A 12749-nucleotide genomic window follows, 5' to 3' on the forward strand; every position below is an offset into this window, starting at 1 on the left:
GTGCTCCCCCGGCGTGTCGTCACCACAAAGCGCTAGTTGTCTTTGCCAAAATAAGCCTTTACTTAAGCAGCGCTCGGGAGCGCGCGGTATTCGTGCTGTGCAGGTGAAAAGCTGAGGTTAATTAAGGAAGGTGACGGCGTTTGCTTCAGCAACACAAGCACGCCACGAGCACATGGGCCTACCTTGTAGAGCTGCTTCATCCTTGCGGGAAGAAGGCTAAAATGTTAAACAGAGAACAGCACAAAGGACAAACAGCCTCACTTGGTGGTTCGAATGGCTCAGCCAAAATAACAGCTTCAGATTCTAAAAGAGCAGGACTGGTTTTATCTCTCCTCAGTGACGAGTATCAGAAGCAGTTCAGTAAAAATTCTACAATATCCAAAAAATGTATGTCTTTGTCCATCACCCAAAAAAGTGCTAAAAAGCATGATATCAAAAAATAGGGCTAAGTTGCTTTTGATTTCAACTTAAGGAAACATACTAATCTTTCCAGAAATATCAAGAACTAAGGGTGAATAGTCAAAGTGGTTCCAGGAGCATGAACACACGTAGTTATTTCCTGCTGTCCACCGCTGCTGTGTTTCACTTTGGGTAACACATGCACACATGCTCCACTCTCTCAGAAAAACCTTCTCTCCATGTTCTGCGTATCTCTACAGAGAAATGGATCACAGCTTGGAAATCTGCCTTTATGGGAAGCGGCAACAGTCTCATCATCTCAAACACATACACACACCCTCTCTGAGGCATCGAAGACCCATGTCCCTCTTCTCACAGGAACAGGTCATTGGCCCAGAAACACTGGGAAAACAGCCAATAGTAAAAAGGACTGGGGAGTCAGGTGTGGAAGCAACAGCCTTCATTCCAGTTATCTTCCTTTGCAAAAACCTAAAGCTTCTGTACCCATCTTTGTCTTGCAGAAAGAACTTCTGGCCCTCAAAGATGAGCATGTATTCTCAGTCCTGTCATTAAAGCAATCTCTCAAGGTTAAATGGAAGCAAAATCCTTTAAGAACAGTGCTGTCATTTCAGGCAATTATATCTGAGTAAGTGTAAGGAACGGTCTAATGGTAGAGTCAACATATTTAAATCCTCTAAAATCAAGCAGCTCAAAAAGCTTCCTTTGTTGTTAATGTTTACAAAACCAGATGCCAACAGTAGGCCCTTCTGTGTTTCAAAGCCCAAGCAGCAGACAAATACAACATGCACTTCAATTATTTTAATGAATTGACACTTGGAGAATGTATCCATTCTGCAACTCCGAAGACCAAAATTTAAATACATTAAACAGAAGAGGCATACTGAAATCCTTTGCTGAAGACTCCTCACTGCAGAAAACAATTCCCACAGCAGATAAACCATTTCCTGTATTAGTATTTAAAAAAATATTGAAGAAAATATCTCCATATTCTACTTAGAAACAATATATAAACCTATTGCGCCAGAAAAAAGACCAGAATAAGCACTGTTGATACTCTAAATGCTCACAGCATAGACATGTTTCACTTTAACATGTAGTTTTACAACTGCAGCACAAAATCTATTACTTCCTCATGACTTCAGGTCCACTGAGGTATACTTCATGTCCTCCTTGCAGCTTTGAAAAAGCTATTTAAAACATTAAAGGGCAGATCTATCTTAATTCTACTCTTTTTTTTTAAGGGGGAAAAGACAGGTTTTGCTAACAGAAATTTTTAATTAATTAAAAATAGTTTACAAAATTTGAGGACAGACCTACTTTACCAAAGCAGGAAAATGGGCTAACTAGCAACCAGTCGAAGAATTTGGTTCCGTAAGTAAGTGCACAGCTGGTTCATCAAGTCTCTGTTCTGTCCTTCAACCCAGTGCATTTCTACTAACACATCATTTCCTTCTTTCTTCACATTCATTAAACACTTAAAGAGAAAACATCTACTAGTTTCTTTGGGGCTTTGTTGTTTTTCAACTGTCAGATTGCTAGCTTCCTCTGAAGGGCAAGTTTCCTCCTTTGCATCACCAGAACCTTTGCCAAGAGATGTTTCTCCCTGCTTTGCTTCCATCTCCTCTTCCTTCACAGGATCACTGTGTTCTTCTTTGGCAGCAGATTCCTCTGGTAGCTCATCACCTGTGGTCAACTGGACATCCTCATCAGGTGCCATAAACCCCATTTCAGAGTCTTCAGTTTTGGGGTTTTCACAGTCCGAATTGTTGCTCACACTCTTCTGGCTGTTCTTTTCCTCTTCCATTGCTTGCAGAATATCTTCAGAAGCTCGAGGAAGCTCTCGTAACTGCCTTATTCTCTCTCGTTTCTTTCTCCTTAAATGAATCCAGGAGTTTTCAATAGCAGTCACAAACAGGCTAACTTCATCTTTTCCACAGGGAACACGTTTATGCTGAACCTATTGCAGAAAACAGCAGAATTTCATTCAATCCTCTCACAGTTATGCTTTCAATTAGAATGTTGTTTTAACATCTGATATTTCCTACTGTACCTTCAGATCAGTGAGAATCTTCTCTACCCAGGCTCTAACCACAGCAATAGCTTCTACAGCATCCCAGCCCATAGCTGCAGCTTTGATGGATAACTCTTTGACTGTAGAAGCCAAGACCATAAATGTAATTGGTTTTCGTGGTTTTTCTAATTTTCTTCTTTTAGAAGGAGGTGACTAGAAGTAGAAAGAAAGAAAACAAATTACAAGTCTATGCAGTATTAGTGGGGTGACTTTTGTACTCAGAAGACTATGATTCTGTAAGACATGACGATTAAGAGCCATAATGTAAGCCACTAAACAGTCATTCACACAGCCTGTTTTACTTCACCCTCAAGAGTTTTAGACTAAAACCAGCTAACAGGATCATGCACTTTACACTAGCCTGATGGACAGAGGGAGTTTATCTTCAGATGTTGGGCAAAAAGCTTCATTGGTTCCTTCAGACTATTAGCTCTCTGTGAGCTGAGAAAATGCAGCTGCACTTGGGAATAGAGGTCAACTGCTAATATCCACACTTTGATCCAAGTTCACTGAAGCTCTACGTGTGTCCTCTATAAGGTTGGTTATTGTCTATACCTATCTTCCAGTATATGAACATCCAGATCCAAAAAAGCAACTGGCTCACATTTAAGGTAAATGAGCTCCACATACATTCATGTAGTCAAGTCTGAGTTAGACATGATCGTAACTATTTGGTAACAGAATCTACATGTTAAATTAAAACTGAGTTCTCAAAAGGAAGCTGAAATTCAAATCCAGTCCCAAACTTAGCACATTTTTATTACTACTAAACTGCTCTCATATTACAAATTATCCTTACTTTCACTGAAACCCATAGCAAGGTCCTACACTGGCTTCCTTTTCCCACCCTGAACATGGGTCACTCATGAATCACTTGTAACAACTGCTAACAGACCACCAGCCAGCTAAGAAATTCCACTGTCCATACAGCCCAGCACATCCAATATTCCAATCCAAAGAAGACCAGTTTGTATCACAGTAGTTATAGCTCATTAGCCCTTCCTAAGCAAGAGGCACAGACAATCACCAAGCAAATCAGATTAAGGTACTTACAGGTACTTGTACATCGTCATAGAAACTCCATGCTAGTGCCCATCTCATGGTGCGTCCTTGACAGAATTCAGTATGAGTAACTTTAGGAACCTATTCAAAGAAGTAACACAAAACTTTATTTCAGATTCACAAACAACGTTGCTCTACTGCACACATTTTTAAACAAAGCATATTTTCTCGTGACAGAAATGGAGATTCTTTCTGACACAACTCAGAGACACCAGGGCCACCTGAAGTTGGTTAGTGCTAAGCCTGCCCACTACTCTTTATCTGCCCCAAAAAAATCAAGTCTGCATTTACACTGCCTTTAAATCTAAAACTCAGATGTCACTGTTGTCTAGTCTTTCCATGCATGGATGCTGTAAGGCGTTTATGTATGGTATGGAGAATGTGTTAAATACTAGCAAGGATAAAAATCAACCGTCCCACTTCACTCTGAATTATCAGCAGCTCCAGAGCATAAGCCCCAGACCTGCATAGAAGGAGAAAAAAAGGAAAAAAAAATCTGCTACTTTTGAAAAAACAGAGAGGAAAAATTGTCTCTATACTAGAACTTTTCCCGTCTTTCTATCAAAATTTCCAATAAATACAGCAAATGTTAGGACAAGGAGCAGACTTTCTGGAACATTTCTGCTGCATCCTAACGTGAAACACAACACAATATGTGCTTGGTTAAAACAAACATATTCTCAGCTCTGATGCAAAAAAGATTACAAACCTCAACAAAAAGAAAAATACAAAAAGAAAACGAGGTTTGCAACGATTTCTCTCATTTTACTAAGACTGAGGTGCAACAGTTCAAGGACAGAGAAGAAAATCAGATGCTTGAAATTTTGTGCCTAGCTCAGCATCTGCTTTTAGCATTGAATTTACAGAGTCCCTATGGCCTGTAATTCATCTTTCTGGAAACTGATTTTATCATGTATTCTCTTTCCTTCCCCCATAAATAAGGACAGATCTCATGACCACTTTCTGTGTATGGAAATGCTATGTTATGCTTCCTCCAGAAAGCTATCAAAATGAGAATAGCAGCACAAGGTTCAATTTTACTTGGTGCCAGAATTGTACACAAACAAAACAATGCTGTCACTTAAATCATGTTCCAATTTCTTCTATCAACAAAATTGCTAGATTTAATGTAAGCTAAGAGGAAAGAAAGTTAGATTTATTTTTTTTTACAACAACCCTATGAGGCTATTTTGAAGCAGGAACCCTGTAGGTTCTAGAATGGATGAAGATATGCTTCAACACGCAATAAAGACAAAAACCTGGAGACAGTATTTGCTACCTATCTGTCAGCTTTGAATCTACAATAACTAAATCTTAACTGTTTCCCTAACAAGGCATTGCAGTTTCTTCTTCTAATAAAAACTCAGTAAAATAATTCTACAATAATTACCCAAGTGCACTGAAACGTAGTATATATTGTATATAACATATAAAGGGTATCTATGGACTCCGTACAAACTCACCCCCTGGATTCGAAGTTCTTCTTTCAGTGGTGCTAAACTGCATTTCTTCCCCAGCATACAACTGTACCATCTGCGGAGAACACATTAACCAAGTGTTTTACAAATAGAGATCAACTGAAAATGGCAACTACCAGTAAGAACTACTTGGAGCAGAAAGCTGCCAGAACAATAAAGAGATTTAAAACCAAAACAACAACAACAGAAAAAAATCACACTTAAACAGAGTGACTAGGACATGGTACAACAAACTTAAGACCAGAAGGCCCAAAGACAGATTGGACAGGGAAATCTTTTTGACCTTTCAGGAAATACATTAAGACTATTACTGAAACAATACCTAAACAACCAAGAATTTTGTTTCAAAAAGTGACCCTAGTTATGTGGAAGATATTACACCTTACAAGAATTTGTTCCAATTTCTCCACTTTCTTTGGAGAATGAATCAGAATAAAAAGGAATAATCAACTATTGACAAGCATTTGTACCTCAGAAGCAGACATACTGACTACCCCTCCTGCTCACCGTTAACTTCCTTATCCAGGTTTCCATAAACTAACCCATATTTCATGAGAAAAAAACGGGAAAAAAGGAAAGAAATTCATTTTCCCACTTCTGGTGAAGCTTACCCTTCCACACAGCTCCACATCTTCAGTATCTCCAAATATTACAGCTCTGTTCTTCATCTAAATTATTATTCAAGCTCTACAACCCCCTCTTCCATATTTTTTGATTACTGGATCCAAAAAACTTACTCATAAATACATATATGTAATGTATTGAAGGACAAAAATCAGAATTCCCACTATCAAGGGACAGTTTTTTCAAAAGTATGCACCTAAACTGAGGGCAAGCATTTTAAATTGTTCACATATACAAATTAAATATTCTGTACATTAAAAAAAAAAGGATTATCAAGATGACAATTAGATGAGGTTCTATGCAATGCTCTGCCTAGAAGGGTCTAAACAAGACAAAAGCAAAACATTTCTTGAACATAGAAAAGGCAGGCTGTATTTCCTTTCTTAGGGCACTGATGTACCTATAGTAATACACACCTAAAATTCTGGCAGCTGTATTTTAGAAGGATATTAAAAAAATAATTTAAAAAAGGAATTTTCCAGAACAGCTATAGATATTAACATATAACACGGGGGAGTGAAAACCTGATAGTCAGAAAACTGAACTGATGTGCTATCTGCTTATGTTCTCCTAAAGAAGGCCTCACTATGTTCACCCAAGACAGTGCCCTTCAGTAGGCGAAGCTGCTACTTACCAAAATTCAGCCAGGAAAAGATAGAAACTTTTAGGTAATGAACAGATAATTAGGCAATGTCATAAACCCTCCTCCATCCCAGAATGAGCCTTGACTGTCTTTAGCAAGTGTCTGCTATTTTAGCTGCAAGTACATCATGGCTAGCCTTCGCGAACGAAGATTTGGGAAGGGCTCTACCCAACAAGTGTCACTCATACAGGTTTTTTTTGTCTCCTGCTTTTAAATACCTCCAGCAATGAGTTCTAATTGTTTGATGCACATTACTGATGTGGATGTATCATTAAACAAACCAAACAGATACCACTGGACTACAGCTACATACCTTACTTAAAATATCATTTTCACATGACTTCTGCCAAATATGAAGGTAAAAGGTGTTTGGTTTGGGGTTTTTTTAACTGGAAAAAAAAGCACTTACCGTAACCGCTTTTTAAGTTGAAGACTATCATGAATAATTCTTTTGACAAATTCTAGTTCTCCTCCCTCAGCCATGATTTCTGTGATGCCTCCTGTATTTACAGAACTGGGCGGGGGACGCCGTGGATTTCGAGAATTTACTCCCTGGATAAAATAAAAAGGAACATTTGACATGAACATTTAATGAAATGTTTGTCTTGTTTTGTTCACTGCTTCCTGCCTCAGTCTTTAGTTGGTACCAAGCATCACTACTCTAGTTATCCTCCCCCCATCAGCACCATGGATAACAGACAAAGATATATTCCAAATATGCGTAACAGTGAAATTGCTACAATCTCAAATCTAGGTAAGCTACTTGCCAAACATCAGGATCCTGCTAACGTGAAGTATGTGGTTCCAATATGTGTAAGACATGCTGACTACATGCATCTACGCAATTACAAACTACAGTGTTTTATTAAATCTTAAATCTTTATTCTACTGGCCTATATTATAGAGTTACATTTCTGACTGCATTCAGTGGCTATTGCAAGACCTGCTCTGAGCGTATGACACAGTCTACATCACTAAGGAAACAAAAAATACAGATAAGCATAATGCCAGAAACTAATTCCTCTGCACCACTGTTATGCAGCAGGCACTTGATTACAGATTTACTAGCTGTCTAGTTTCCAAACTAATTATCTAAGACAGTAAGAACTCGTGCAATTCTACAGCTCATCCTCCACTTTCGGAAGGGTAACAGTTAAGTTTTCAAAATTCCCTTAGGGGCAACGGAGTGAAGAGGGAGAAGACTTAAATGCTATTTCATAATGATCTGGGATTTTCCACTCCAGCTTCCCCAAGTAAAGAGGTTAAAAATTGTTGCTACCTTCCCACTGACAGAATACTGAAGTACAGGCAACATTCAGTTTGTGAGCTTACCTTTGCTTCCAACTGGTTGGCAAAAAAGGGGGGGTTGCACATGCAGAAATCATAAATGATCTCAGATTCTTCCTTCAGTGCATCCATTAGGAGTGTCTTCTGTGGTACCTTAACCACTAGAAAATGTGAATTTGGTCAGTAAGGAACTTCATATTCTAGCATGCCATATACATTACACATTGTATAAAAGCTGTACTTTCTAAACAATACTTTCGATAAAAGACATGTAACAAATATTATCATGCAAATAAAGACTTCAGGTTAAGGATTTGCATACAAACAGCTTGTATGTTTATACACAGCAGCAGAACCACAAGTCTGTTTAAAACAATAGGGACTGAGTGAGTTATACTGAGTTCTCCAATACAAATGCAAATGAGCTTTCAGGGCTTCCAACTACAGGTACTACAGCTTCTCATGAGGCATGTTCCTTTGCCAGCCTTTTTTCCAGTATAGTGAAACCCAACCACACCACTAAATGTCCTGTGATGGCAGCAGTTAACAGAAATCTCTCAGTGTTCTCCAAATCAAGTTCTGGATTTTGAGACTGACATGGACAATAGACTAAGATATATTGTTCATAAGGATGCTTCCAAAATCCAACAGAAGCAAAGTTTTTATTTCAGAGCTGATAAAATGCTTTTTAGTACACTGAGTTCCTACAGAAAATTTTCCAAGATCATTCCAGACCAATTCTGGCATACTGCTATTGCTACCACAGGCATTGTTAGGACCTCATTCAGAAATGAGGACAAAGAACTCTATCTGTACAAGATATGCCTATGTGGCAGTATCATGCAATTATCCAAGGGGAGCACTCTAGGTCACCTAGCAGCAGAAACAGCACAAATACTAAGAAATACTTCAGTAACAGACAAGAAATTCAGAAATAAAAACACCCCAGGGTGAAGTTTAACTTTCACTTTTTTAAGGAAGAATAGTTCTGTATCCACACATCCCATGCTAGATGAGCTGTTTTTTTGGTTTAAGCACACGAGGGCCTTAGTAAATATTCTGCTTCAGTAAAAACAATTGAGCATGTATTTGGAAGGAACACAGACTCTGATACGCCACTGAACACAGCAAAAATACGTCACAACATTTGTATACTGCTAAATACCTTATTACATCATACCTTTTATAAGATCAGATAAGTTATTCTGTTCCACATTCTTCTTGGCATAATTGAAGCACATGTCATCCACTTCTGTTGCAAGAAAATACCAGCCATTTAAGGTTGCTCCGAGTAACGGGTATATGCAAGATGCCCCTGTCCCTGCAGGAGTGAAAATCCATGAGAAAGGCGAAGTAAGTCTCTGGTGTTATACCTAGTGTGGCTGTTAACTATGCACTTTTTACAACAAAAAGAACTAACTTCACAAAACGCTGATTACTGATCATCTACTACTCAGATCTTTAGTGAGCTTTATTTTCGTAATTTGAACAATAACATTGTCAAATACGCACTTTTAGTAACATAAAGAATTTAATAATCTGGAATAGATTTCTAGTAAATTATTAACTTTGTTTTAAGCTATTTTTCTTCTGTACAACAGTGGTTAATTTATATACAGAAAGCCAAATGCATTCTTTTTTACTAAAGCAAATTTTAGTTTTACTACCACAAATATATATGTCTCCTGCATTTTTCTATTATCTATCACAAATAATTTACTTTGATTCATAGAGCGACCACAGAAAAAATTCTGTTCCATCAGACTTTCTTGGATGTCCAAAACTATCAAAAAACCACAAGTATCAATTAAGATAACTAAAAAGATAGACAGACAGACAAAAACTTGGTAACAGAGAGATGCTAGCACAAAATAGTTACAGCACATCTAGGCGGTCAAATTACCAATAACTATTAAATTCAGGATTAAAGGGAATGGATACAAGGGAAAGATATCCCACCACCACAAAACTTGAGTTTAGACATATATCAAGAGTCTGTTATACTGACTTATTGAAACATCCATGACAATGTCTGTCAGTAGGCAAAAGCATGGGGTAATTTCCAGCACTGCTGTAACGTCTCTCTTGGATGACTTACTGCCTTCCCAGAGTTGGAACATCAAAGCTCATGCAAACTCAAACTGAAGATTTTGCAGTATGTGGAGGACTTAGAGGATCTGTTTCTTCTACCCAGCCACCTACCATGATGAAGTTCATAGAAATAATTTTCAAAACTGAAAACTAATATCAAATGCATAGAAGCTGGCTAAGAAATTTAAGTTATAAAAGGAAAGCAGCTGTGCACACAGCATGTGATTGATACAAACCTGGTATCCAGCATAACTCCAGCTAAAAATACAAGTCAGCAAATTTCAGGAGACAGAAAAATTCCATTATAAAAAGTCATACTAGCAAATGCCAAGAAAACAGAAATGTAAAATCTGGCACAGTTACCCAGATTCCTGAACCCAAGCTTTGAGGAAGTCAGTAGTTTTAATTTTAATGTCAAGCATTAAAACATGGGTTGGAAATTAAATTCCAGCTTCTCTCAGTTTCATTATCAGTTTTCTTCAGCACAAAATGATCTTCAAAAACAAGCCTTTGAAACTGTAAAGGAAGATTCTATTGACAAAGTAAAAGATGTGAACTAAATTCAAATGTACTTCTACTGGTGCCTTTTAAATAATTAATATAGAATAACCAAAAATTTGGAATCTAAATGCCAATTTTATTATTTGTATGCAGAAGTTCCTACAGAGCTTGCCTTTTTTTTTATTTCTAATGAAAAGCAAATTATGTGCATCAGTGTACATCTTATAAATTCACATTTCTACTGAGTAACTGTTTACATTAATCTGCTGCCTAATCTAAATGTTGTCCTCCTACTACCCAATAATCCAGACTGAAACTGAAGAAACTACACTGGAAAATAGTATCCATCTGCTGATGCTTAGACCACTTTAAAGAACATTTTTCTACAATAAACAGGAAAGCTTTGACCATCTACAACCAAAATACAGCTTTACTAGCATTTGCCCTGTTTTCTAATTAAGCCTTTTCTACAATTTAGCTTATGAAAATAGATAAATTGCAATAAATTAAAATAAAAATCAAAGTTTGAAAGGACAGATCATTCACCTGTCAAAATACCCATAAAAGCAGAAAAAATGTTATTAAATGAAACACTAGAAAATATTGCTATGCAACTCACAAACTCTCTTGTGCAGACATTCAAAAGCAAAATTAATAGATTACAAACTAAATTCATTGGTTAGAACATTGAGAAGAAACATGATCTTTTCTTTTTTTAAATTCTTGTAGAATTACATTTTTGCCTGAGTTAGTAGCAGCCTAATTTTTGTGTACCACAGAACACTCAAGAGAATTCAAGGATCCAAAAAGCCAAAGTCAAACTTTTTTTTGTATCTCAAACTTCACGTTTTCCTGTGGGTGTGCAACATTTTATACCCGCTAGTGCCGCTGACGGGAAACAATGAAATAAACATTTTGTTTTGCCAAGTACCTATGTCGATGCCTCGCCTCAGCACTTGCTTCTCAGCATCCTGATGGCCGATGAGATCCTCAACCCAGTGGATGTAGTTCAGCCTCAAGGGGACGGTGGGAATGAGCCTTTCCACGGGGATATCGATGGTAAGCCCGAAATCCTCCTTCAGCAGGGTGCACGTCAGAGCCCTCACTGCCTCAGGGTCCTTGAAATTCAGGCTGAAAGGCACAGGCATTGCTTTTAGGGGCGCCCGGGGGCGGACACACACACACGGGCAGGCACCCAGTCCAGCCCAGCCCAGCCCATCCAGTCCCATCCCATCCCGCCCCGGCCGTACCTCACCCTGCCGGCGAGGGTGGTCTGCACGTGCTGCTGGAACTCGGGGTACTTGCCGGCCAGGTAGGCGAAGTCGGGCGGCTTGTCCTTGTAGCGGTTGCGGGCGTGCATGGACTTGTTGAGGGCCATGGCGGGCCGGGCTGTAGCGGGCCGGCAGCGCCGGGAGCGGCTGCGATGCTCCGCCGCCCGGCCCCGCTCCCGGCGCGCACCGCGGCCCGCGGGCCGTACCAAGGCGCGGCAGGCGGCGGGGGGAGCAGCCTGACACCGCCCCGATCAGACCATCGCCTGCCGGGCAGGGAGGGGAGTCCCGTCTGTTGGGACGGAGAGTCTACCAATGTGTTTCCATAGAATCATGGAATGTTGCGGATTTGGAAAGGACCTTAAAAATCATCTAGTGCCAACCCCCCCTGCCATGGGCAGGCACACCCTCCACTAGACCAGGTTGCTCAGAGCCCCATCCAACCTGGCCTTGAGCACTGCCAGGGATGGGGCATCCACAATCTCCCTGAGCAATCTGTTCCAGTGCGCCTCACCACCCTCACAATAAATAATGTCATCCTAATATCCAGCCTAAATTTCCCCTCTTTCAGTTTGTACCCATTACTCCTTGTCCTGTCACTACAGTCCCTGACAAAGCGTCCCTGTAGCCTCCTTCAGATACTGGAAGGTTGCTATGAGGTCTCCCTGCAACCTTCTCTTCTCTAGACTGAATAGTCTCTACTTTCTCAGCTTGTCTTCATAGGGGAGGTGCTCCAGCCCTCTTATCAACTTCGTGGCCCTCCTCTGGACTTGCTCCAACAGTTCCATGTCCTTCTTATGTTGGGGACACCAGAACTGTACACAGTACAATTGTAATGTAAATGTTCTATATTCAGGCATCATCGCTTCAGCGTCAGCTGCTTAATTAGTAGTTAGGCAAATAAATAAAATTACAGAAACAGTTGTGTTTTTCTGGTGGCTGCTCTGAGGCTCACAGGCAGCAGCATGAGGAACTTCCACTCCCACAGTCGTATATATATTACCCACTCAAGTCACCTTCATACCTTGAAGGGAATTTCAGTGTTCTTGGAAACACTTCGTAGCCATGGATTTCTGTAAAACTCCTGCATGAAGCCACTGGCAACCAAGCAGTGGCCTGAGGCCTGTTGCTTGTGGCTTACGTTGTGCCATGACCTTTGAAACATGCGGATTTTAAATGATGGATTACATGGTTTGAGGTGTGTGGGGGGGAAAAAAACCCCAAGACTTAGAAGATTTCTGAGAATTTCCCCAGTTTAAACACAGTTTCAATCTACAGCATGTACTTCTAATAGTTACTTTGCT

General features: G+C 39.6%; 1 protein-coding gene across 1 annotated transcript; it reads right to left on the reverse strand.

Moving 5' to 3' along the window:
* Nucleotides 1-1203: 1203 nt before the first annotated feature.
* METTL16 (methyltransferase like 16) lies at nt 1204-11555 on the reverse strand. Its single transcript, XM_027681271.1, has 9 exons — nt 11428-11555; nt 11109-11308; nt 8766-8906; nt 7631-7746; nt 6708-6850; nt 5017-5086; nt 3545-3634; nt 2471-2644; nt 1204-2377 (listed from the first exon to the last, which is right to left on the reverse strand). The coding sequence occupies exons 1-9, from the start codon at nt 11553-11555 to the stop codon at nt 1760-1762; spliced, it is 1680 nt and encodes a 559-aa protein (XP_027537072.1). The 3' UTR covers nt 1204-1759.
* Nucleotides 11556-12749: the final 1194 nt, after the last annotated feature.

This window comes from Neopelma chrysocephalum, unplaced genomic scaffold (assembly GCF_003984885.1).
Source record: "Neopelma chrysocephalum unplaced genomic scaffold, ASM398488v2 Primary Assembly neopelma1_60, whole genome shotgun sequence".
Lineage (NCBI taxonomy): Eukaryota > Metazoa > Chordata > Aves > Passeriformes > Pipridae > Neopelma > Neopelma chrysocephalum.